The sequence below is a fragment of the Cuculus canorus genome, chromosome 2 (genome assembly GCF_017976375.1).
Source record: "Cuculus canorus isolate bCucCan1 chromosome 2, bCucCan1.pri, whole genome shotgun sequence".
NCBI classification, from domain to species: domain Eukaryota; kingdom Metazoa; phylum Chordata; class Aves; order Cuculiformes; family Cuculidae; genus Cuculus; species Cuculus canorus.
Genome location: NC_071402.1, coordinates 42,330,764 through 42,358,495, shown reverse-complemented (window position 1 = coordinate 42,358,495; position 27,732 = coordinate 42,330,764). Strand labels below are relative to the sequence as shown.

Genomic DNA, 27,732 nt, shown 5'->3' with positions numbered 1-27,732 from the left:
TTCGTATATTTAGACTTAGAAAAGAAAAAAGGTTTTACTAATTTCCACACAACTGCATTTTTCACAAGTTCATGTTGCATACCTAAGGTCTTGCACGCTCTCACCAAGCTTGTCCAGTAGAAATTTGATATCTTCACTTATATCTTCATCATCATATTTCTGCTGATCCAAATTCTCTAGCTGCTTTAAAACTTTACACTGAATCATGGCAAGAGCATATTCTTGGCGAGTTTCTCGCTCAGTAGATTTCTCTAACAAATTCTAGGGAAGTAAACATTTGTTAATTTGTTTTAAGAACAGACTATTTTGAAACAAAGTGGTATTTTTAAGAAATTCTTATTGGCACTTTTTCAATTAGTGACAGAACTGACCACTTCCTGAAATAATCTCACCAAAGTAGTAACGTATGAGTCTACCACAGTCTCTGCAATAAAGAACTACTTTTATCTGAGATTATCACTTCAGCTTTCTGTGCAGTAATAATATAAAGCAGGAAAACCTTAAAAAAAAATAAAATAAACAAACAACTTTAAGTCATCTTTCCAATTCAAGAGTTACCATCTGGACTAGATCAGCTTCTTTTAAACTTGGGAATATTCCAACTACACATTTTTATTCAAACAGAAGCTCATTGGTAAGACTGGGATTACAAGCACAGAATGAAATAGTCAAGTTCCAATGTCATTTATTCATTACACTTCTACTCAATTTAATCAGCTTCAAATGATGTTGTTCAATCAGAGCTAGCCACCTGCACTTTTTGATAAACATGAAAACATGTATTCCATATAAATGACAAAATCCTTCAACAGAACATGTGTTCACATAAATAAGCATTAACATCCGCCAGAAATACGCAATGAAACTACATAGAAGGAATATGATACACCACACATTCATGTCACAGAACCATTACACACTTCAGGTTTCAAAGATACCAGATATCATACTAGTTAGTTAAGGCAGAACACTGCAAATAATGTTAAAACTTGCAGACTGAAAGTAACTTAAATTACTGCTTTTAATGGTCACATACAATTAGCTTTAATGTGCAAGAAGACCTTGTTCCTATTTCAGTAAGAGAACTGAGAAGTAAATGGTACTTTACAGAAAGTAATGTTAAATTAGTTAAAGTTGAAAGTTCTAACTACAGCAAAAGAATAAATAATGAATCTTAAAAGAAATTCAACCAATTCAGGGAGCAGGGTAATAATATTTGGAGTAGCTTCCACATCTGCCTATAATTCTCTTAACTAAGATTTTTTTTATTTTTTTTTTTTTTGAAACTTTACCTATCTCATACCACAGTGAAATATTCAAGCTTTTTATAGTGAAATTCAAAAGATACATTAGGAAAGTGCAAACAGGAACAAATGACTAAATAGAATGGATTAGTAAACTTCAAGTACCAAATGAGTAACAGGCAGGAAACAGACACAAGACAACAAAAGTATGAAAAATAAGGAAAAAAAACATTTTAATAGGTAAAGCGAGACAGTAATTGATTCAAAGTAGACAGAAGTACCCAATACCTACTGCTTTACAGGAAAAAGTTACATTACAATTACATCCGTCAGGCAATTAACTTGCCAAACAGATTAAACTGGTCAAATTAACAGAAATCAGGTAGTAGAGAAGATATATGCAAGCTGTCAAGTATTGTGGCATACCTTCAGTAACGCAGGGCCTATAGGGATGATTAGGGGAATTATCAAGCCTAGTCCTTTACATAACTAATCTTTTCCCTACCCCATAAACTGATATTATGGCCTCACACAGAAGGAGGGGTATTTTGCCTCTGCTACCTATTTTAATTTTGCTCCAGAACTCACACCTCTGATATCTAATTTCAAATCTCTTATTTTCTGGCTGCCAGTTTATAAGCCGATTTTCAAGCCAAGACTAGTCTTTAATGCTGGAGAAAGAAAATGGCTAAGTTAGTTTCCCCAAGGCCTGTAACAGAACCATTTTATTCCTTTTTAGCCTTTATTTATTAAAAGAACATGGCTTCATCTTTGTCTCCTCTTGCAAAATACACTAGAACTAAGAACAAAATTATTTCTCCTACTTTCAATGACCTCAGAACTGGAAGAAGTTGAATATAAACTGCAGAGCACCAGCAACTCTTTTGGATTTTTTTTTTTTTTAAGCTGTCTTGCTGCATGTCCTTACTTAATACTAAGATTCTAAAGAAGACCAGAACACCTACAAAGGTCTACATAACAAGAACAATCCCTATTAAGTACCTTGCACCACCCATCTTCCTCAACAGGATAAGTAGCGTATTCTTATGATCTACCTTAACCAGAAATTTTTCAAAGTAGCAGACGCTTTTGAATAAAGAGGTCATTTAAGCCACAGAGTAAGTGCCTTCACACAGCTCATTACTGCTGATCAGCAAGCCAGTAAGCAACAATTCCCCCCTCTCCATACTAATATACTTGCAACACCTACTACTGGAACACAGTCAGTATCCAGGAAAACAAGTCAGTTTCCAAGATCCACATTTCCTCCTTTGAATACAACTTCTGTTCTGAGACAGGATTAAAGGTTGTTATAGTAATCCTGTATTGCATAGGAGACAGTTGACAAGCATGCACAAAAAAACTATGGCCACACATTGCACAATTAGCACCTGTGAACACAAATGAGTACTCTTACAACAAAAACAGCAAGTCTTGGTGCTTAGTGATCCCAAATTGTCTTAAACAGGACCAGCGATTTTCAGGTAACATGGACACAGTAAGTCAACTAATAACTCTAACACCAGTACCCTCATTCACCTTGACAGAGCAGCCAAGAAAAGATTTTTTGGACTAGTAGATAAAAATAACTTCGAAGTCGGCCAGTTCAACAAACATGTGTTTAGAATAATTAAATTAATTTAAAGCTTTTTAAGTCAAAATTTAACAGGTATTAGTAACTACAGTGTTTTACACTAGTACCAGTAGAAAATAATCTTGAACTAAAGGGAAAACACTAGTGCCTATGTCAACAAAGGCTTTTTCAGTTGATCTTATTTTGAGAAGGCACTGGATAGCAGGCATCTACTACCTGTAACAGCATGTTTATTACCTGTAGCAAATCTCAGCTCACCCAAAAAAAAAAAAGAAAAGTGTGAGAATTAAGCTTTCAATTCAGTTTACTGATATGGTCTAGCAGAAACAGCTGCACATCAGCAACATCCGAGACCCACTCATTTGAGACAGAAGCACAGTGCAATTGCAGTCAGCAGGTGCTTACCCGAAACGCTGCAAGGATGATTCGAGTTACTTTCTCTTTGACAGATTCCTGAAGAATATCCGACAACACTGGAACAATATTATACCGACGGAGGTATTCACACATCTGAGGGCTAAATGCCAGCAGCCACACACAGAAAATCATCTGATACTGGAGCTGGAAGCCGCATTTGTTGCTCAAGACCCCCATGATACTGAAAAGTTAACATAGCATACATTTGATTTTTAAATTATTACTGCATGGAGTGCATTGCTCCACTCTAAAACACTTAAAGAAATTATTAACAAGAAGTTATTACAAAGAGCTGCTGAGGATGAGTATGCAACACACACTTCACAGTATCCAGCACCAGCATTTATCGTTGTACAAGCAGCTTGTTCAGAAAGCCAGCTATTAAAGACAGTTATTTCCTTCTTAGCCTTACAGCCATAAAGGAACTTTTCCTATGTGAATTGATGTGGTATTGCAACCATTTTGAGGTTCACAGAGAGTCTTTTTCTACTGGCATGTTTAAGGCATTATTTGTCACTCTAAGAGAAACAGAGAAACACATAGCTACTCCCTTCAGAGTTAAGAAAAGAAGGTGTAAACACACAGGAAAAAAAAATCTACACAAACTGAACTTCTTTCCTTAATCGTATGTCTCCACAGGAGTGTCCAAAATGAGCTACAGTAGACATAGTATAACAACCAAATTCTCACAAAACATCTTATAACACATCACAGATACACAAAGCAGTGCTGGAAAAGAAATATCACCACATCTCCAAGAAGAAATAATGCAGAAGCTTTGTTCAGCTTAAGGTTTGACAAACGAATAAGCAACTTACAAATCCATTCAAAAAAAGCTAACCCAATTTAAAAAGAAACAAAAACAACTTTCCAGATCACTGCTATCAAAATTAACAAATTCAAACGCATTGAAACAACAGGTTACTGTAATGCTTTACTAGTTTATTAAAAGGCTTGATGAAAGAGTTCATTTCAACAGTGCCATCTCGACACACATGAACATGTTTTGAACTTTCACTTCATTGGTAACTTTGACTTTTCTCCATTTCAGAGTATAAAGGTATTTTTTCTTGAGGTCCAAATTATAAAGCGACCATTCCCCAGAGGCATGCACAAATAAAAATTATCTATAGACAGGCATTTTTTAATAAGATGAGTGACAACATCCTACTCTCATATAGGGCTATTTATGAAGAGAATCTGGAGAAAAGAATGACCTACTTGAAGCCATATGGGTAAAAAATTGAGCTTAGTTCTGGAACATGTTTCTCTTTTCACTAGTATTTTCAGACTGAACAACTCCAAACTAAAAGACAAGGAAGATCAGCAAAACTCATTTTATTAGTCCTTGTTCTACTAAGTTAAAAAAGGAGCATCTTTAGCTAAAGACAAACGATTGTATTCCCTTTCAGCTATTTATTTAATCAGTTCTTCATTAGGAGTAAAGTAGCATTAAAGCCTCAACACTGATACTATATAGGCAAGTTTAATTTGTCTATTTGACTGCATTAATGTTTTTGCACTCCAATGGAGCAGCTGTATTTTGCAAAACAGTTCTATTCCAGAAGACATCACTGGGAAACATGCTACTATAAGTATATGCACATAAATTGAAATAAATGCTCACCAGTTTACTCCGTCTGCTTCTACCCACGCAAAGCGATATTCATTGACCCTTAACATCAGCTGCAGACACCCAGCAACACATTGTACATACTGGGAACTCTAGGTGAAAAGAGGAACACATCACTTCTTACAAGGAGAGTTAGGTATAATGTGATGAAGTTCAGTTTTCCTAACCAGGTTTTACTAGCATTCCTCAATACACATTAATTTGGATTTGTCACTGACAAAAACAGGCTCCCCCTTATAATGCTTTACATCACCCTTAAAAAAAAAATAAAAGTGCACACACAACTCACAAGAAAACAGAGAAGACCTTTGCAAGTTATACCATTTTACATTATCACAACAGATTTCTATAGCCCATTTGAAAATGCCTTCTTTCAGCATCCATGAATGAAAGCTGTCTTCCATTTGTATTGTCAGAGACCTATCATCCGCAGAGTCAACTGTTATTCCATTGAGCAAACTTCAGGAAATAAACTGGCAAACTAGTCACCAAACCTGAAGAAGTTTGCTAGAGGTCATTTTAGAAAAAGGAATCTTGAGCTCAGGTTCTTCCCACTCCCATTTTCCAACTCAAAACAGCAGTGGTGTCATTACAATTCTATACTTTCCTACATGTGTGCCGCAAGTACCACGCTTATCATAATGAGATGTATATTTACACAAACAAAAATCATTAGAAAAACAACTATGCAAAATTAGCATCAAAGCTTAGATTTGCATTTTAATTTTCATTTCACTGAAAGCTTAGCATGGTATGTTGTGCTAAGAAAAGAATAAGACTGAAACTTTCACATTGGAAAAACGCTGAGAAATGCACCACTGAATTCTATTTTCATTCACACTCCTATATGAACAGTTACAAAGACAGAATCATTAAACAGCTTTTCATCTCTAAAAGCACCTATTTTCTGTGCAGTAACATACAAGACGGGCTTCAGAAATGGGGTTTAGTTAACACACCGTCCCTCCTGTTACAGCAATGGAAAGACACTGAGGTATTTTGCTCAACTTCCAGCATTATCTTCACTAATAACTTGCATGTGGTCCTGATAAAATGCTAGGATTTCTTTCCTATAAGGCTTTTTCTTTACTAAGTGTGGATCACTCACATAATACATGTCAAACCTTTCAAACACTTAATGGAGTAAAAAAGTTAGTCAATTCTATATGAAGAGAAAAGAGAAGAGACAAACAGGATTTTAAATAAAGATAAATTCATTCTGTCTCTCTTAGAGATTAAGACCTCTATGCAAAAACTGGGTGAGAATATCTAAGCCCAAGTCATCATGCAGAATATTCACTTTCCTGGGTAGGTATTCACTCCCACACACCATGTAAATAAACCAGCCATAAGCATACAGACAGCCCTCCTGCCCCAAGCAGCGTTATTTATCACTATCACCAACCACTACTGAACTTGGAGTTTCCTTTTTAAGGAGTCTGTCATAAAAGCATTCTCTTATAACACTATTATAAATGAAATTTCATAACATATCCCAGCCTTGATTTCCTCTATAAAATGTTACAACCACTTCTCTAATTTACTGTGACATGAATTAGTCAAGATCTGTCAAGATCTGCTTGGAAATCTTGCATAAGCTAGATCTGAAGTCAGGCCACTAACAAAATAAAGACAATACTTACTCAATTTAATTATCCTAGTATACTTGCACTATGAATGCTGCTGCTTTGGGACCCTGCAGTGGTACACTATATCCATGCGGTGCTACAGTATATAAATATAGATTTCTAAGCAAGTTAAAAGAGCTCACAGCCTCATGAGTGGTGTTATATGCTGCAGAACTATTTACTCTTTTAAGGCTACATGACCAAGGGCTGCTAGCCTAACAAAAACCTAACCAAATCTAACAGTACAGCACACAGAACTGCACACAAAATACTGAAGTACTACAACTTCGATGCTCAGGCTATAATTTTACTCCCTCTCCATGGTTATGCATAACAGTCTTTCATTTTTCTTATCCCTCGGGGTGGTAAGTTCTCAACAGGAAGGTAATTTTTTAAAGCAAATACTACATTTAGAAGAAAAACAAATTTCAGGTTCATATTTAAGTGTTCTGAAACACTGTGAACACTTTCAGATTGTAAATGGAACAAAAGACCAAACTGAATTCTACTCCACATTCAAAAGACAAGATAAACTACCTCACTGTGCCACACCAAAACAGAAAATACAGTTATGATGATCACCTCCATTTGCTATACTGCCACAGTTTATTTCCAAGATCAACAGCCATTATATCTACATATTTGGTATAAATAAATACTGATGCAAAAAGGACAATCCATTTTCCCTTGAATTCAAGCTATTAAAATATGAAAGAACTTACGGATTTGAAAGCACTATTGTAATTCCATGCCATAGAGGTTGAGCAGCAATGTTATCTTTAATATCTGACATGCCCTAAGTTCTGTGCATCACAAGGGCCAAAAGCCTTAGCCTCAGGTTTCTTCTACAAGTCCAAGAGTTCAGTGCTGAACAGACAGCACTGTCCAAACATTAAATTAAATGCATTTTTTCGTAGTTTTAACAAACAGAATGCTAGCTACATCTACAGTTCAGCAACCCAAACCAACTTGTAAAATATATATTTCCACTGCCAGCATTTTCTGTGAAATCAGTACTTCAAAACCACTTGTTTCTTGGCGCCATCACCTGGCACTCTGTTGTCACACAGTTCTGATTCCAAGCACATTACTTTCTATTACTGACACCAGAACAACTCTGCATATTATTCCAAAGAGTGGATTTTACCTGTCCCAAACAGCAAACTGCCAGATTTCAAAGATATACTCACATCACTCGTGGAGACCGCTCCTGCTTCAGAGCCCCCTGTACCTCGTAGTTTCTAGGAAAAAAATCAAAGTTTAAAATCGGAGCTGTCCTTCACCCTTAGCAAACAGTTGTTATTAAGTTTCTCTAAATCATCCTATTCTGCCAGTCATAAAATGAAAAGATTAAGAATCCAATTGATACTTTTACTGCTCAATATATTATGATAATGTATGAAATTCCCATGCACACCATTCATGTATAGAAGAATATGCTTGGAGCTGATCCTGGTATATCAAGATGTAACTACTTCTCTTTATATTTTAACTGTGGATTTACTCAGGACTTTTATCCATCTTCATCTTAGAACCTAAGAAGTGTTCTCTTAAACCTTTCTGAAGGAAATTCTCAGTTCAAAATTCTTCTTCCAGAGGAAAAAAATAAAAATCTTTTTTAATAAACCCAATTTAGAAAACTAAGAAAATATACCATTACTAAACCTAGTAAATGTTTCTCTGATATCCAGCATCCACTTCTGCTACAATAGTACCTTAGAGAATGATGAATCACTACTTCTATAAGGACTGGAGTGAGAACCTCTAAAAATGAATACAAAGGAGAACAATTCATCCTTCAAACAAAAGCCAACAGTAGGCAGTTCATACTGAACTAATACCATAAAAACATTGTCTAAATAAGTCAGTATTTATTTAGTTTCAAAGGATAAAAGTTCAAGGTTTGTACTACAGTAAACTGGACAAAGTTTTAATATACACTTCCTTTGCTATGTGATTTTTCTTCCAGCAAACAGCTCTGAGAAACAAACCAACTTCGGGAGACAAAAAACACTCATCAAATGTTTTCTCAGTGTCCAGAAGAAAAATCAGTGTTAAACAACGGAAAAGGGAAAAGCCTTATTCTATATTCTTAATTTACATTTCAAGGACTAGAGTAGGAAAAAAAAGTTAAAAACTATGTGTTTGAATATTTAAAAATGACAAAGTAAAATTTCACTTTAAAAACGAAAACAAAATATCCTTATTGTTTGTTCATCTATATATTTATATTATTGAAAAAAGTTTCCAAAGTCAGTGTAGCGTTTAAACAGAAGTTTTACCTGTGAACTGAGCTGAGTTTTAATCCAGTTGAAATAGTAATTCAAGTCACTGCCTTCCATAAGTTCCCTCCCCCATGCAGCCAGTTTCGCAATAATTCTTGCTGCCTGAAAAAGAATGCAATAAACAGAATTTTCAGACACAGCAATTTCAGGATCCAGTGAGAGTTCCTAAGCACTGGAAAGGTTAGCTAAAAGATGGCCCCTTAAAGAAATTTACCGGTTTTCTATATAGGGGACTCTTCATGTCTAGTCATTTTGTTTCTTCAGCTTTCTGCTGCTTTTTCTTGCTAGTAAATGGCATATTTCCACAATGTTTGATCAGATACCCATACCTGATAAAAGTTCACAAGGAACTAACAAAGAACTTAAAAGGGATGGAAGAAGGGAGCAAGCTTAGTGTTTTAAAGTGGACCACATCATATGAGGTTCTCGGTGACTTGTAAATTACTTGTGTATTTTTGCAGACGCTAAAAATTAGCTAAATAACACATCTGTGATCAAAGGAATACAAGACATAGAAATTTCAACAGCATACTTTTGAAAAACACCATTCCAAGGAGACTAATTAGTTTGCACTGCAAGGGTCTGAAACGCAAACTTCAGCTGTATACTTGAGAAGTCAATACTGTCCGAGTTTGCTCAGACTGCAGTTTAGCAAGATAGGACTTCAGCAGCAATACCAAAAAAAAAAAAAGTCCCCCAAAAAATACAACAAAACAAAAAAAAAATCCAAATCCAAAATGAATAAACCCATAACTGCAGCTGCACCAAGTAACCTGTTTCCACAGCCATACAGAAGATCAGATTAAAAACATCAAGGCTGATATTTTCTTGAAAATAGGCCAGCTCACTGTTCAAGCACCAAACACACTGCACTGGGCACAACTAAGGGCCAACAATTTGACTTGCCTGGAATTCTTTGCACCATCTCATAACACAAGCCAGGTATATGGATTTGCAGTTTTAGCCACAAATTTGGTTTTACCATACCACGCCAGCACAAACATACTTGTAGTTGGGCAGTTTTCTCCCACTTGAAACCATAATACAAGCTTTGGTGGTAGAAATGGTCTCCATTAAGACTTTAGTCATACAACCATGTTTTTTCCCCCTCCCAGTAAAAAGGAAAAAAACCTGTTAAGATGAAATGTCCAGTTCTCACCACAGATAACAGAAGAATATTAAGAATTCCAGAAAAGTTACTTCATATACACCAGCAGCATTCAGTGACTCCACGCACAGCAGATACCATACAGTGCACATGGTTGCACTGGGCTTGGCTGGGATGAACTTAATTTTCTTCCTATTAGCCCATATGGTCCTGTGTTTTAGACTGATGACCAAAGAAGTGTTGATAAGATGGTGGTGCTTTAGCTGTTGCTGAGCAGTGCTTGCACAACATCAACCTGCTCCCATCTCCCAGAAAAAAAAAAAGTCAATAAACAATGTAATTTTTCTTTCTAAAATGTAGTCAAGTGAAGCTTTGATTAAGCATGACTCATGTAGACCAAAAGAGGAAAGCTTTCCAGTCCAGGTAGTAGTTTAGCTTCAAACTCCAAAATCTCCCACAGAAAAACAAACCCATCATTTGTTTCTGCCATCTTCAGAGACAGATCCATTAAAACTTACCATATGCACAGTAAAAAGATCTTGTCGATTCAACATTGGCAGAAAATAGGACCATGCAGTGTTTTTACCACGTTTTGCGTAATCAAAGAAGATACAAACACGCTGATGATTTTCCTGTAAAATTAGGAGAGGGAAAAGAAGAGAGTCTTGTAAAAGGATTCACTATAAAGCAGTTATTTGCTCCTTTAATGTTGGTATACGTTATCAGAGTGTATACTGGCTTGAAACGGCCCACAGAAAGTCTTCAGTTTGACAGTTACTTATGGATACAGTTCATTTCAGCACTCCAACATTAAGGTTACAGATTTGGGACTGGGCATTGTAGAAACAAACTTTGAAACCCTAGTTATACCCCAGCACTCCCACACCTGCTTGAGTAAAAACAGATGTATCCTTTCAATCAAGCAATCGGAATGAGAGAAATGAGAGATACATACCTTTATTTTTAAGAGGAACACTACTCTTCACCCAATCAATTATGCTCAAATAAAGTCCATGTAAAGTTTTCTATGTCTCATTACTTCCACACAAAAGCTGGTTGTTCAACTTGGCTGTGTGTACTACAAGTGAAACTTCAAACATAAGCTTGTTCTGCCTTTCCATTCCTCTCAAAAGGAAGCAAGCTCTTCTCTCCTAGATGAGGCTAAAACTGGCTCAAGCTGTTGCCTCAGGCAATCTGCATACCTAGGAAAGGACATAGCCACCAGAAGTCTGTTCTCCAGGGCTTCTAGGCTAAACCACAGGAAATCACAAGTACTTGAATCTGGACAACATGCACAGTTTCTTCAAACATTTCACCTAATAACCACTGTGCAAAGCCATTATTATCATTCTTCTTAAAGCAGAACAGAGAAGAGGCCATGAAAAGCTGAAGGAGAAAGAAGAGCTCTACTGTCGCCTAATAGCCTAGAATATAGATAGCCTTCCAGAAAATCAAATACCTGGATCCTTGCTTTTCCACAGCATTTCCATATACTTTCCAGCGTACTGGACAGTAAGTTTTCACTCTGAAGAGATGTCTCCCTACTGAAGTCAAGCTACTAAAACCAAGTATATAACACCTATCAAGGAAGGCTAAACTGTTTGGAACCACGTAGTTGGGAAACTCGCATGAGAACAGTACCTCACTTTCCTTACCCAAACAATTTAATTTTCAAAGTCCCCTAGCTGAAGGGCTTTCCCCTATCAATTCAGCACCCTATTATTAAGCCTACAGGCCAAGAATCAGCTAGGCAAGGCTGTTTATTAGAATACCATCAGTTAAGCACAAGATAACCTGAATGTATCCATGAACCAAACACTGGCATCAGACTAAGCATGACTTGCAACCCAACCAACCCTACATTGAAAGTATCAAAGTTACTGCACCAGGGTGGCTGCAAATTGTTGTGCTGACCCCTGTCTGGAAAGGTTAGGTGTCACTAATTACCTGACAGTCATTACAGTGCTTAATGCTCTATAAGGCACATGTCAGAAAGCACTTAAAAACACTCTCAAAATTTGTTATTTAAACTATGACATTTAAAAAAAAAATTTAAAAAGAAAAAAATAGAGTAAAATCTCAGGAACACAGTGCCTTGGTGTAGAGATACCACTCTGTGCAGGTTAGTTTGATGCAAAAATGTCAGTTCAATCAAATAAATCACTGTTGGCATCTGCACTTGTTCTACAAAGTCAGGTGAAAAGATCAAAAACAACTAGATCAGCAAGTTCAGTTTACAACATAACTAAGGAGGAGACAGACAGGTCCAGGAACCGAAAGCTGTTAAATTCAGCATGCTGGCAATTAGAAGATTAGTCTGGTTTGCTGTTAAGGGGCACAGTAAAGAGACGAGGGAAGGAGTGCATAACTGCCTACGGCCCTGAAATATGTAATAGCTGCCCAGCAACATGCAGCACTGACTACACCAATAAAAAGGAGATCCTGAAGCTCTCATACCAACACTTCAATAATCTAGCATCTGTCATTTCTGAAGAAGCATAATGAAGTTCACTTGGGTGGTACTGCTACCCGCAACAACTATGGTGCAGGTTCTTAAACATCTCAAAAGTAACAGACTGCGCAGTGTAACAGCGTCACTAATTCAGCGAAATTATTGCAAGTATTTATCATATCAACAGAATAAGAAATGTCTTCTCAAGGATTCCAGTATGCAAACAGTCGCTACCTTCAGAAATAAGCAGAATGGTGAATAACACATTAATTTCACTTCTGCCAGCCTCCAAAAGAAATCTGCCTTATAATGACTATCAAACCCAGAAGCAGAACTGCTGGAACAATCCTAGACACCCAGATAGGCTTTTGGTATGTTCAAGACACAGGCTTTTACAACCTCACAAGAAAAGCATAGAAATAATAGAAGAACCACAGACAGTCATTATCAACACAGACAAAAGCCAGATACTGTTACCTAGAATAGTTTATAGAAGTTTCAGCTATCAACAGTAGCTTTCAAACATACTTGTCTCATGACAACTGCAGCGAACATCCTTGCTCAAAACAATTTTGCTGGAAGACTCAGTGGCACCATGACAGGCCAAGTCCTTGAACAGTTACAGGCCATGTCCTTGAAACATTCCTCATAAAATTATTGTATGTACTGCATTAAGACTACTCAGGCAAAGACAGGAGACTTCATAGCCACTACTGTGGATTCTCCTGTCCACGCAGTCTACAGAGACCCTGCACTAAATGCACAGTCACAGAGTCATGGGCCAATATGCTGCTTTCTGACAAGAACCTTACACCTTGAAGATGTGCAGCCAAGGGTCCATAACACATTACTGACAGCAGGTTCTACCATCTGAACATGGCCAAAGGAAAATAGAAGCCCTGTTTCACCCTTGCCTAGCAGAGACAAGGAGAGTTAGGAAGCCCTGAGATGATGCCATGCAGATGCCCACACACAAGCCATCTTTGCCAGCAGCAAGGTATCCCTAAATAATGAAGTCACGCAGAGCATCAAAAAAAAAGTACAGCCTTTCAGAAACTGAAGCAGAATTTCTAAAGTGAAAAAGACATCCAATTTTAAACAAAAGCAAAATATACTGCACACCAAGATCTCTGTTCTCCTCTATCAGTATAAAGTCATTATGTTTAACGTTAAGAATTCCACATATGACACCTTTGTGGCAAGGTAAAGGCCTGAACACAGAAATGTCAGTGCATGACCATGAAGTCAAGAAAACATGTTCATCTAGATACACATGACAGAAACAATACACCAAATAAGAAATTACTAAAAACTACTTTCTGTGACCACCTAGAACTAATGCAGTTGTTTGAGAATAAGACAGTGAAAGCCTTGACCTGTGAAGTATTAAATTCCACAGCACATATTGTAGTTATAGGCTATGTGCTAACGTCAAAGCACATAAGCAAAACAAGACTTACTAACACACACAAGAAGTTACAAAGAAGAGCAGGTGAAATGATTACTTCTTCAGCCACTGACATCTTGTTTTCTGTGCGAGACACATTCCTTACAAAAGTAGTCACAATAAACAACAGTCTTCATACCAAAACAAAGTTTGTCATCAAATGTATACACCAAAACAAGGTACTTCCAACTAAGTGTCCTAATCAAGGAATGAAACCGAGGCTCCCTTTTGTCTTCTCTGCTTCTTGATGTTTGTGTTACCCTTGATTAAAAGTAAATCTAAAGAAAAGAGGAAGAGTGACAAAGGGGCAGACTGGCATGAATAAACTGCCACCACGACCACTAGCTATTATTCTAGATGTCAGGGCACTCACTAACACAGAGACAGGCACCTGAATGACTAACAATCCCCCTTTACACACACTACACACACTGTGGAGAGGTTCACACCAACTTGTCTGTTAACAAAACTGAGTACCCAGAGCTGGAATTGTAAATCACATGGTTTACCATGTGAAACTGTCAACCAACCAGATATTTTACTTGAATACCAGGAGAAAACCTCACATAACTCAACCCACCTTGTTACATCATCACCCCAGCTGCTTTCTCTTAGTCTACTGGAGAGCAAAGAAAGGCAAAAACAGGGTTACGTGATTGAGTAAAATCTCCTCTTGAATTGCCCAAGTCAGCACAGCAGTTCCAACATCAAATTTAACAGCCTACTCTTGTAAGTCACTGTATCGCATAACTACAAAAAGCTATGTATTTCCTTGAATCACAAGTTCCTGTTCTATAATTAAAACATGCAGAATTTCAGAACGTGCTGTCCTAAGCAGTCTAAGTTATGTTAGAAACCTGAAGCTGGAGAAACTATACGTTCTTGCTGAGGCTGGCCAAATTAACACCTTTGTAGGAAAAGCTTCAAAAACTTCAAGTTAAAAGTAATATGCTCACAACAGGAAAGGGCTTAGGTCACAAATCATGCCCAAGCATCCAAGTTTTGCATCAAATATGGTTGAGAGTCAACAAACAGTCATACAGGTATGTTTCATTTCCAGAATATGAACATATGTATCTACAATTTTAGTGCTAACATTAACTTCTGAAGAGAGATTCAAAAATCTAAAAGAATATTTATAATCTAGGATGACCAAAACCTGAAGAGACCTGAATTAGGCTAAAGAAACATTCAAGCATGCATTTAAAGACTGAAAAATAAGAAAGGTTATTGACCTACTTGCAGCATATCATCAACCATAGTCAGAATGTACTGAACCGTCTGTTCCTTGGAGATATGAGTCATCAAGTTTATAAATGTTTTAGCACACTAGAAAAATAAGAGACATTAAAATTAATATTAGCAACTGTATTCATTCCTTTTGATAATATAAAGCAAGACTTCATTAATTCACTATGAAGTTCTACACAAACATTGAGCATCCCAATATCTTATTTAGCTGCAATAGGAGATGAATAAATTTGGTATTATCGTCTTACAAAGAAAATTTTCTGTCACACTGATCATTACATTTTACAAAATGTTTTACAGCTTTCAACAAGTACTCCCTAGTGAATGTCAGCAAGGTGCTTTGTTGAAAGACCGATTAGAAAAACATCCATCAGCTCCCTTTTTTCTGGCAGTGAGAAGAACCAAGTAAATGGATGAAACATCAACAAACTCAGACATGTTATAAGAAAGTGTCAATGACCTGAACAGCGGGAGGGAAGACAGGTCACTCTTACCTGTTCGTTCCCTATACCTTGTAGGCAAATCTTTGTTTGTATTTGACATATTTGAGCTTGTTTCTGCCTCGTGAACAATTCTACTCTACAACTTCAGCAACAGATATAATAGGCTGAAACTGTCACAACACTTTTACACTCCTTCATCCCATTCAACTAAAACTGAAAGATGAATGGCACTCTGAACTGCTAGACTGTAATTATATGTCCAACATATATGGTTTTATCATTGTGCAAAATATGGTCCTCTCACATAATTGCGCAGTAACAGAGGCAGAAAAAATGGCTACGAAGTTTGGTATCTTGAGGGCATCTCCTACTCTTTACCTCCCCCAATTCTCTTGATGCCTGACATCGCTACAACCTCAGGCTTTGAGGCTGAGTTTCTACTGCTTCAAATGTCATTAAAGTGTCCTTGGGCATCAGCATGGGTCACCTATCAATCTTGTATCAGCTCTGTCCAATGCAGATGTCTCATATCTTTCTGTGCCTAAAACGACACTAGACACCTGTGTTTAACTGAATCCACCTTAGCAGTCGGTGGACTCTAGTATATTATAAGCAGAAATCTCACTGGCAGTAGCTTTCAATAAACCACACAAAAAAAACATTCATGAAAAAAACGTGTCACAAGTGTGCATGATAAAGCAAACTGGGATGAGGAAAGACTTAAGCTAGCTTGTCCCAGTTAGCTTGTCTCACAACAAAGTCTGATGACACTTAATATTTAATACATTTTTAAAGGAATGTCCAAACGATATCTAGAAAAAAAAAAAGCATAATAACAAGTTTTATACTTCTTCCATAATATCTTAACTATGTACATCCAACACAAATACAGAGTTGATGCAAAAATTTTCTTTCATCCTCCTCCCCAAAAGATGCATTATTAAGACAGGAAAGTTACTTGATTGCCTTCTGTTTGCAACAACTCCTGTTTCTCTTCTGGATTTCTCTTCTGTTCAAATCTTTGAATAAATTCACAGTCTTCACCCGAAATCATCTGCCCTCTGAAAAGCAAAATATGAAGCCATAAGCAATATGAACAGTAAGTTATTTCAATCTGTATTGGGTTCACATGGCAAGACTTGGGTAGCAGGAGGGCTGCAAGGGCAGCTTCTATGAGAAGATACCAGAAGGAGCCCCCATGTCAGACAGAGCCGGCTCCAGCGAGCTCCAGGACAGACGTGCCATTGGCCAAAACAGAGCTCATCAGTGATGGAGGTAGTAACTGTGTGACAACAGTTTTAAGAAGAGGAAAAAAACTGCTTCACAACAGCAGCTGAGAGAGATAAGTGAGGATAAGTGAGAGAAAGAACTTTGCACACACCAAGGTCAATGAAGAAGGAGGAAAAAGAGGTACTCCAAACAGCAGAGCAGAGATTCCCCTGCATACCATGGTAAAGACCACGGTGAGATAGGTTGTTCCCCTGTAGCCCATGGAGGACCACAGTGGAGCAAATATCTACCTGCAGCCCATGGAGTACCCCACAACAGATGAAGTAGGTTTGTCCTAAAGGAAGCTGCAGCCCATGGCAAGCCCACACCAGATCAGGCTCCTGGAAGAAGCTGTGATCCCACAGACAGGAGTCCATGCTGGAGGAGGTTTTCTTACAGGACTTGTGACCCCATGAGAAATCTATACTGGAGCAGTCTCTTCCTGAAGGACTCTACCCCATGGGAAAGGGCTCACATTGGTGCAGCTCATGAAGGACTGTAACCTGTGTGACTAGACACCGTGCTAGTCACAATAAATTAATTTCCCCAAGCAGAAACTGTTTTGCCCATTGTGGTAACTCACGAGTGATTTCCCTGTCCTTATCTCAACCCAAGAACTTTTTGTCAAACTTCTTCTCCTGCCCTTTTGATGGAGGGAGAGTAAGAGTGGCTTGGTAGGTACCCAGTGGCCAGCCAAGGTCAACCCACCAAACCTTATATTCTTCAACCTGATATCTCAACAGTATCTCTTCACTAATAATATATCCCACAGCAGAACATAAATAGCTCCTTTCTGCAAAAGATCTCGTGTACAATGAATTTAAAAATAATGACAGAATAAACTCTCTAAAGCCTTCCAGATGTGTTGCCTCTGCTCAACAGATTCTTTAAATTACTTCCAAAGGCTGAATGCAACCGTTGGTGGAAATAGTTATAAGAATTGAAATATAAACAGCTACCACATTCTGCCAAATTTATAATGCATAACATGAACAATAATAGTCTAATCCAACCTGAAATAAGGACCGAAAAATAAAATTGTTACTCTAAGTTTGCCATAAGCACTGAAGAGAATTTAAAGGAGTACACAGAACTTGATTCCTAATGTATTTTTAACTTTCACTAATTGCAACATTTCAGTTTTCCTGGTAGTTTAAGAAATTGATATGCATGCAAGCTCATCCAAATATACAGCAAGGGGACCTGATACAGTAAACTGCCATGGACACCTATAAGCCAACAGATGTCTAATTGGCCTTCTCTTTAACTTAATATTCAAAGGGTTACCGCCATCATTGGTACTATTTCAGAAAGCTGTCAAGTCACCTAAAAAGCAGGAAGAATGTTGCTGAGGTTTTAATACAGAACTTACCATCACAACAAACTTTTCAAAATAGTACAGTCAGGTACTCTTAAATTAAGTAGTCGTGAAAATATCCAATTTCAAATGCATCCCTTTCCATTAATCTCATTTTAACATCCAAATAACCGTTATACAGTAAACTTCAGCAACTAGTGCAAAGAAAATAACCAGCCACAGACAGCTGGTACCAGCTACTATGGTGCTATTAACATATTATTATCATCACCTTTTCAAAAATACAGGAATTCCTCAGCACCTCTAAGCAAGCAATGCAAGTACTCAAAGCCTTCACCCATCCCTTTTCCTAACAGCCATTTAAATTCTTATTTTCCAGGATGTGTTTTTACTCTTTTGTCAAGAGGTAAGAGTCACTTTGAGACTCAGTTGTCTGGGTGTATCTGGTTTAGACCAGAAGTCCTGTAACTATGTTTTAAAGCTCCGTGCTACAGACAGTAAGGCTTGCCTCTGACAGTACTAGCTACAGGAGACTAAGCTGAAGCTGGGTAAGATTTAGAAAGCATGATTTTGTAAAGCATGATTTTGTAAGACCACCATTTTTAAATGCTCCTGGTCTCTCAAGATGATTCAGAAACTTGTGATTCCTTCTTTTTATTATGCATTTCCTCCAGCAGCTCTAGTTCCTTTTTCTGTTTGAACGACCTAAAAGCCATTCTTGAGGTTAGCCCTCAGAAGAGCCCCTCACTGGAATTCAACACAACCAAAGTGTAAATTTTAGTACACAAAAAAACCCCAAACATTTTCCACAGCCTAACTTTGAAGTGAGCAGTGAACACACTGGCAAACCAGTAATATGTACCGCTGTTATACTTCAATATTTCACTTTTGTGCCAACAGTATACACAGAAACATCAGAATTCTGCAGCTGTGTTAGCATTTGACATTCAGTTTCCAGTTATAACCTTCGGAGATGGAACAAACAATATGCCAGTTAATCTTTAGCTTGAACCGACCCTACAAGAGAAGTCAGACTACTAGTCTGACCAACTATTAGTAATTATTTTACTTTCCCAGCGAAGAATAGAGAGAGCAGAAAAGGATTTCAGAATGCCTTCCTGTGTGACCCAGACTCCAATGATGTTATGACTGATGCAATCTTTAAAGCATCTTTACACAACTGTAAGAGCCAGATTTAAAAAAAAAAAAAGCTTTAACTTCTTTAACTCCAACTACATAAATACTGCCTCTACTTTAAAGAACAGATTCATGTCATGCCCGAGTTGATGTGTTAACTTAGGTAAAACAAATAAAAATCTTTCCTTCAATGTAAAAATACATGAAGATTGGAAGTATGTCTCCATATATCTGTACACAAGCTTCTCATACTAAATGCAGACTGCATCAAAAAATCTGCACCTCATCTTCCTTCTACTCTATAGACCACAACAAAACACCTGACCTGCCTCCAAAAGGTGCACCAGAAGCAAGCTGTTTCCACTCACTAATAAGGTGCTTCACCGCAGAAATGATCAATATACCTGCACTAACTGACTTTCCAACCAATCCTCAAAGACACCATCACACCTAAACTAGCCCATTATAAAAGGGACACATCCAAAACCAGGTATGATTTTAATTCCTCTTTAGAAACACCAAAAGTTCTGATGATATTTTCAAATAACTAATGATAAGCAAACTCCTCAGCAAAGAAACTACAGTTATCTTAATGATGCTTCACAATCCCTTTGGCACCACTTAGGTTCATCCTTGAAGCCACCCTAGCCAGACAGCCAGGCTGTTATCAGTAAGTACAAGACAAAGATTGCATTTATTGCAGAACTATATAAACAGGACACCTTGTCATTGACATACAGAGGCATCAGGCATTGAACAGACTTGCAATGGGATCACAAACACTAGACAGAAGCACTACAGTAGCCTCCAAAACCTGGCTGACCCACCAAAGAAAAGAAATGACCAGTACATTCTTCTTTCATGGATTCCAAAACAGTGTCAAATTCTATATCTAGAATCTGAAAAAGAACCATCCACCCTGCATCCTGGTCAAAATAAGTTACATAGACATTTGCTGACAGATAAACATAACTCCCCCATCCTCATTCAGCTGCCCAGACTTCCCCAGGACACCGTTCCTATCAGATGATTAACAAGGCACACAGTAACAGCAAAAACCATTTAGGTTGTTTGACAAATGTTTGGTAGCTGCCACCGTCAAGTTACCACACCAACTCTTTCGCCTGCAAAGCCACTGTAATGTCACACTGCAAACTGAACAAGGAACTGATACATCTGAAAAAAAAAAAAACCAAAAAAGTGGCCTAGAGAAAGGAAGTTTCCTCAGCAGATCAGTTCCTTAATCCAGTTTACCATGCAGATACGTTTTTCTGTTTGCAATTTTGATAACACAATAGAATGAATGGAATAGGCAAGATGGAGCTACATGGCACAGGGCAAAGCAGATAGTCATTAACAAGATTCTGCCATGTTAGCATTTCTCAGCTTGTATGTGTACCGTTTTGCAACCTTATTTTAATATATAGTATATATTTATGTGTCACAGCTATGTAAAAAAATACCCAACTTCTGAAAAGTGCTGAAACATTGATAATCACAAAGCATCATCGGCACGGCTTGTACCTCTAGAATCAAGACTTCTGCCACTTCAGTTACAAAGCAATGAACACTGAAGTCATTTCCTGCTATATAGGGACCCTCAAGAGATAATACTAAGTTACACTTTGCCATTACTCTTCACAGGTACCTGTCCTTGGGAATGCAGGGATGCAAGAATTCTGTATTTCACTTCAGAGTACAGAGGACCAGTGGAAGTCTGCTCCTCCTCCTCGATTCCTACCTCATGCTATTTTCCTCAGCTTGTCCCTGTACGCTCTCCAGACAATATTTCTCTTGCTACTCGCAGTGCCAAAGCAAATTCTGAACTTACCTGAAACAGCAACACAGGCCTCCCCACACTGAAGTGATTGCTTCAACCTACTCCCCAATTTACTTGTTTCAATGGCTCTCCAGCACTACTTTTCCTTTAGTTAAGGTACAGCTTTTTTTTCCTGGACCAGCAGTCCAGTTTTGCTAGTATAACTTATATTCACACAAAAGGCACTTCAGCAACAGATGACAACCCTACATATAAGATAACTCTTACTGTAAACTTTCCTCACATCTGTACTCATCCAATGAGAAAATCAAGAACAGTGTTTGAATGATAAGGAAAAAAAAGAACAGACATTTTTACCACACACTTGTGCAAACTTTTATTATTTGTTACTACAGCATTCAGTTCACAGAAAAGTTTCCTTTCTCGTAATATAAAAGAATTTCCCCCAATCAATTCCATTTAACACAGACTTTTTCCAACCGTTTCATGGGGCCTCACTGTATCCTAACGTTCCAATGCAATGCAAAATCCCCAAAACTCTAACACTTAAGAGGAAAGGAAAAAAAACAGAAAAAAAATCATGGAAAGATTTTACTTACTGGAGATATGACTGCCAGTTTACTTTGTTTGCCCGAACTTCAGCAGCTTTAGCAGCAATGATGTTTGTTGGGACAGCAGCATCTACAGCACCTCGGATATCCATCTTAATTGACAATTAAAACGTACCTAGAAATGCAAGTCAGATTTGAGACCTCTTATTAAAGTATTAAGGAGCAGAGTGTCTGTCCAGTATTTTAAAGAAAACAAAAGGAAAATCTCTTCGCAGGTGCCCCATTTTCTAAAACTGCACTTTCTGAGAAATCAAAGTTTCACATAGCATCTAAAATGCGACTTTCCTGAAACAAACAAAAATAAGCCATATCCACACATTGAAGTGCAATTAATTGCAAGTTTGCTAAAATAATACATATATACCATTACCAAACACCTCTCAGTCTTGTAAATTTTTAAACAACCAAATGAAGTTATTTGAATAGAGACTACTTCTCTGCAATAGCCAAGTAACCCTACAGATAACAGAAGCTGTCTTCCTTCCCAGTTAGGACTGATGATAAGGGTTAAAATTCAGTGCACATCAGCCCTCCCCTAATATAAAAGGGCTGATTTAGCTCAAGTATTTGTCTAAGAGTATTTAGACATCGGAAATAGATGGACCACAACTTCAGAAAGGAAAAAAAAATTATAGTAATTAAAAAACATGTTACATAGACTAACAAGAAAATTAATATCACCACTGTACAAAAAGCAAACTGAAAAACAAATATGAACAGAAGCTCTTCACTAAGAGACACTACATTACAACAGACTGTGACCTTCACCACTTCTCCTTTGTCATTCCTTTATGGCTTAATGTCCACCTGACTTTGATGCCAAAACAAGAAGTGTGTTTGCAAAGGCCTAAAATCCAGCTGCAGCAGGAATTCTTTACAGCCAAACTGCATCAAGCCTCTCCACACATCCTATTTCTGGATCTTTTTGGCTCCCTTTACAGAAGCAAGAACAAACCGGCACTGTCTGCCCCATCCTTAACAAACATACCTTAGTTTTATGACTGAATGAAAAAATAATACTGAGAAAAGAATAAAAGAAAAAAAAGAGGAACCACCCTGAACAAACAGAGCAGCAGAACTGCCTTGCTTTTGAAACTAATGCAGTGAGCAGACACCCACAAGAATGGTACATGTCCTCCAAGGACCACTGAGTGTTTCCTAGACAGGAAGGAGCCAGAGCAAGCCATTTAAATACTCCTCAGGCCACACGGGAGGGCAGAGTCGGTGACCGTGGTTTCAGGAGTGTGGAAGTGATAAGGTCAAGCTGAAGAAGCCAAGAGATCATAGAGTCATAGATTGGTTTGGGTTGGAAAAGACCTTAAAGATCATCCAGTTGCAACTCTCCTGCCATGGGCAGGGACATCTCCGACTAGATCAGGCTGGCCAAGGCCCCATCCAACCTGGCCTCGAACACCTCCAGGAAGGGGGCATCCACAACTTCCCCGGGTAGCCTGTGACAGTGCCTCATCATCCTCCTTGTGAAGAATTTCCTTCTAATGTCTAGTCTAAATTTTCCCCTCTCCAACTTACAGTCATTCCCCCTTGTCCTATCACTACACATCTTTGTAAAAAGCCCCTCCCCAGCTTTCCTGTAGACCCCTTCAGGTATTGGAAGGTCACTATAAGGTCTCCTTGGAGCCTTCTCTTCTCCAGGCTGAACAGCCCCAACTCTCTCAGCCTGTCCTCATATGGGAGGTGCTCCAGCTCTCTGATCATCTTTGCAGCCCTCCTCTGGATCCGTTCCAACAGCTCCAGATCCTTCTCATGTTTAGGATCCCAGAACTGGCCACAACACTCTAGGTGAGGTCTCACAAGAGAGGAACAGAGGATCAGAATCACCTCCCTTTGGTCACGCTTCTTTTGATGCGGCCCAGGATACGGCTGATCTTTTGGGCTCTGAGCGCACACTGCCGGCTCATGCCGAGCTTCTCGACAATCAGCACCCCCAGGTCCTTCTCTGCAGGGCTACTCTCAGATGCTGGAGGACGAAGGGAGGGAGGAGCGGGGAGCGGAGAAGTGCGACGGGGGAACATCTGGTCCCCGTCTCGCCACTCCCTGCGCAGGCTTACAGACAGAGCCGCCTCTTGAGCGGCCTCGGGGGAGGCCAAGCCCTCGGGGAAGCCTCGGAGCCCTTCGCGCCACCGCCCAGGCCCACCACAGCCCCCAGGAGAAGCCGCGCCCCCACCTCAGGACCCCATAGCCGCCCGTCCCCATCGAGGGCAGGGCCCGGATCGGCTCTCACTCACTCTACGGGAGAAAGGCAGCCGCCGGCCCTCGGCAGTCCCGGGCAGCCCGCGCACCCGGAGACGCCGCCACTACCCTCCGCAGCAGCCGCTATCACGTGATGCCACTCACCTGACCGCGACGGCGGCCTCAGAGGGACAATTCACGACCGCGAGCCGCGCGGTGGGCGGGGACGGCGCCGCGCTAACGGCGCGTGGGGGCGGGGCTGAACATGCTGCGAGCCCGTAAGGAGGCGATGGATGGAGACGGAGGCGGACACGCGTGTGTGGGAAGGGTTTGGTGTGGCGGTCGATGGAATCAGCGCTGGCAGCCCAGGCGGCCAACCGTATCCTGGGCCGCATCAAAAGAAGCGTGGCCAGCAGGGCGTGGGAAGTGATTCTGCACCTCTATTCCTCTCTTGTGAGACCTCATCTAGAGCATTGTGTCCAGTTTTGGAATCCTCAGCATAAGAAGGATATGGAGCTTTTGGAACGGGTCCAGAGGAGGGCTACAAGGATGACCAGACGGCTGGAGCACCTTACCTACGAGGACAGGCTGAGAGAGTTGGGGCTGTTCAGCCTGGACAAAAGAAGGCTCCAAGGAGATCTTATAGCGACCTTCCAATACCTGAAGGGGCTACAAGAAAGCTGGAGAGGGACTTCTTACAAGAGTAGGTAGTAATAGGACAAGGGGTAATGGAAAGGGTAGATTGGAAAGGGGCAGATTTAGACTAGACATTAGGAAAAATTTCTTCACCACAAGAGTGGTGAGGCACTGGCACAAGTTGCCCAGGGAAGTTGTGGCTGCCCCATGCCTGGAGGTGTTCAAGGCCAGGTTGGATGAGGCCTTCGGCAGCCTGATGTGGTGGGAGGTGTCCCTGCCCATGGCAAGGGCGTTGGAACTGGATGATCATTAAAGTCTCTTCCAACCCAAACCAATTTATGATTCTAATCCCGCACTGAGGAGTCCAGTGGGAGGACAGTGTGTTGGTGCCCACTCGCACTGTTGACTTACAAGAACCCATTCAGTGTTTCCACAGGGAGAACAGGAGGCTGGCTGGGAAAGGCAAGCCTTTCAGGGACCCCCTGTTGTTCTGCCCTGGGCCCTATCAGGCCAAGGAGCCATCAGGCTGGGGAGGAAACCCTGGGAGGGAAAGGGGTCGAGGACATGGAGTGCAATGTCCCTGCACTGGAATGCTTCCTTGGGCTCTGCAGGTTTTTTCCAGTACCTAGCATTTGATGGAGTGACTACACCAGTGGACAAGGGAAGAGTTATTTCATCTGTCTGGACTTCTGTGAAGCCTTTAACACAGTTCCCCATAATATCTCTCTGAACTGGAGGGAGATGGATTTGATGAGTGGGCTGTTCAGTGTTTCAGGAATGGGTTGGATGGTTGCATCCAGAGGGTAGTGGTCAACAGTTCAATGTCCGAATGGAGATTGGTGACAAGTATTGTCCCTCGAGGTTCTGTACCAGGACCAGTACTGTTTAATGTCTTCATCAATTACATTGACAGTGGGATCGAGTGCATCTTCAGCAAGCTTACAGACACTAAGCTGAGTGGTGTGGCTGACATGCCTAAGGGTTGGGGTGCCATCCAGAGGGATCTGCACAAGCTTGAGAAGTAGACCCACGTGAACCACATGAGGTTCAACAAGACCAAGTGCAAGGTCCTGCACCTGTCTGGGGCAGTCCCTGATATCAAAGACCCTGATATCAGGCTCCGAGAAAGAAACTCTCTGTCTTCAGCTGCTGAGTGAACTTTTTCCAGTCATACTGTGATGAAGTGCACAGACACACCACTTCCAGTCAGAAATGATCCTGAAGAATGCTTCCGCTAACATATAAGGAGGAAAGGCAGAGAAAAGAGAAATAGATCAGAGTTTTGTATGTGAGCAGATCAGGACAGCTAATTTAGAGCTGGCCTAGAGATATGTACCATTAACTCCTCGTCTTGCTAGAGTCTTTATATTGTCCATTTAGAGGATACACTGTTCTTTAAATTATACCTGGCCACTACCTCTAGTGGTGCTTTTTGACTCAAGGGGGAGGGAGGGCTTTCGTTACTATGCCTCTGATTAATTATACTTCTTCCGGAAGACTATTCTTCCTTTAAAATCGATCTTTCTTCATATTGTAGTAAAACTGTTGTTTTCTTGATAACATGACCACTGAGCTTAAATTCCAGCCACAGTCCAAGTAACAGCATTTGCATTTCTTTATGCTTTAGCAGAAGAAAGCTCTCTAAGCTGTGTGCTCACTCTGTGCCATCTAGTTTGTAATAAACACATCCATTAACGTGGTTCTTCAGATTACCCAGCACACACATGGGGCTTTAAGGTTCAATCGAACACATTTGTGTTCTTGCAGGTTGCTTACATGCATTGGTTAGAAATGCTCGCACAGCCCCTGAACTATGGCATAGACAACTCCACACAATCTTGAATAGAAATCTGTTACTTCAAAAACTCATTAGAATCTAATTTTTCTTTCAGGGTTGAAAGATAGAATTAGGCCTTATTTTAACCACTTCCTCTTTTATGAGTGTTCGCAGCTTCTGTCCTGTGGTGTTTCCTGCTTCTGCTCTGCCTTTTTATGGCATGTCTCACCCACTGCTCTTCTGAGTTATGGCTCAGGCACCTGGAATAAGCATAGTCACCTTTTCCACAATCATTTCAAATCACATTACCAATGATGATACATATGACTGTACCAGTTTATGAACAAAAAAAAGAAAGCACAAAGGCTTACAAAATAATCTGAACAAGAGTTGAGGCTTTTTAAGTTGGACTTGCAGAAGGAAAGCGTCAAAGGCCTGTACAGTGATCCCACAAGCTACTATTCAGCTATTATCTAAGCTGATGGCATATTGGTCTTTTCTTCTATGAAAGTCAGTTGTCCACAATGATACTTCTCCCTGAATCCCAAAATGTCCCAGCACTGAAAACACTGACAGCTTAATGCCTTCTTTTATCTAAGCCAGGTATGGTATTCTTCTACCTTCACTCTTCCGAGCTCAGTCCAACAGTTGTGCTCAGAGCTTAGTAAACCCATGGAAACTGGCTTGGCATCTCTGAAAGTGCAGTTCCAGCCGCCAGTTTTTAAAGCACAAATAGTGTTAGTGCCATCTTGTGCCCCTATGTCTGGCAGGGTAACGGCCCAAATACTTGCCTTAAAAATGTAAAGTAGCGGACTCTGGCTTTATTATTCATTTCACAGGCAGCGGGGAGGCTACCCTAAGAAATATTTTCCTGTAACTTTTTTGTAACCTTGGAGTGTGGCATAATGGTTAAAGTATGCATCTACTGAATTAGGAGAAAGAGAAATTCAAAGAGAGAAGAAATAATTGTAATAGTAATTTATTACCTTGCTTTTTTAACAGAAGTTGTAGAGAGCATTTAAGGAACCACCAAACAGTGAACATGACATCTGCGCTAGTCAAGTTAATAGAGTCTCTAGCAGAGAAATCAACAATGTACTGCATTAGAGAATGCAAACAATACATTGTTCCTCAATATACTTGTATAAGAATATACTTAATTTACATGTTTTTCTGCACCTTTTAAGGGAATAAATGTGAAACATTATCAAAAAAGTCACCATAGTTCTTTAAAGCGCAGTCATGTCTCACATCTACTGGACTTCTTTGTGCACGTGGACCAGGTAGGTGCAGGTAGGCTCCATCCACTTGGATTTCCAAGAGGCATTTAGTGAGATGCATCTGCAGATGTTCTTAAAAATAGTAAACTCTCCCGGGATAAAAAGGAAACGTCTGTGCATTGATTCATAACCTTTGAATGAAATGTAGAGTGTAGAAGAAATGATCAGCTTTCATGATGCAGAAGGATCTTCAGCAGAGTACAAGAAAAGTATCTGTCTGGAGTCTGTGCTT

The 27,732-nt window shown here is 39.6% G+C and overlaps 1 protein-coding gene across 3 annotated transcripts in view; it reads right to left on the bottom strand.

The window, feature by feature from the left end:
- ATP6V1H (ATPase H+ transporting V1 subunit H) overlaps window positions 1-24,059 on the bottom strand; it is a 48,541-nt gene extending 24,482 nt beyond the window's left edge. Inside the window, exons 1-10 of one of the 3 annotated variants that reach the window (XM_054058914.1) lie at window positions 23,973-24,059; window positions 21,606-21,732; window positions 16,461-16,563; window positions 15,048-15,137; window positions 10,428-10,541; window positions 8,799-8,903; window positions 7,707-7,757; window positions 4,883-4,980; window positions 3,244-3,436; window positions 83-261 (exon numbers count right to left, since the gene is read on the bottom strand). In XM_054058914.1, the coding sequence (XP_053914889.1) occupies window positions 83-261; window positions 3,244-3,436; window positions 4,883-4,980; window positions 7,707-7,757; window positions 8,799-8,903; window positions 10,428-10,541; window positions 15,048-15,137; window positions 16,461-16,563; window positions 21,606-21,709 (1,037 nt within the window). In that variant the 5' untranslated portion in view covers window positions 21,710-21,732; window positions 23,973-24,059. Of the gene's footprint in view, window positions 1-82; window positions 262-3,243; window positions 3,437-4,882; window positions 4,981-7,706; window positions 7,758-8,798; window positions 8,904-10,427; window positions 10,542-15,047; window positions 15,138-16,460; window positions 16,564-21,605; window positions 21,733-23,802; window positions 23,824-23,863 lie in introns of those variants that run through there. The other 2 variants (XM_054058915.1, XM_054058917.1) reach the window with 2 other exon arrangements.
- Window positions 24,060-27,732: the final 3,673 nt, after the last annotated feature.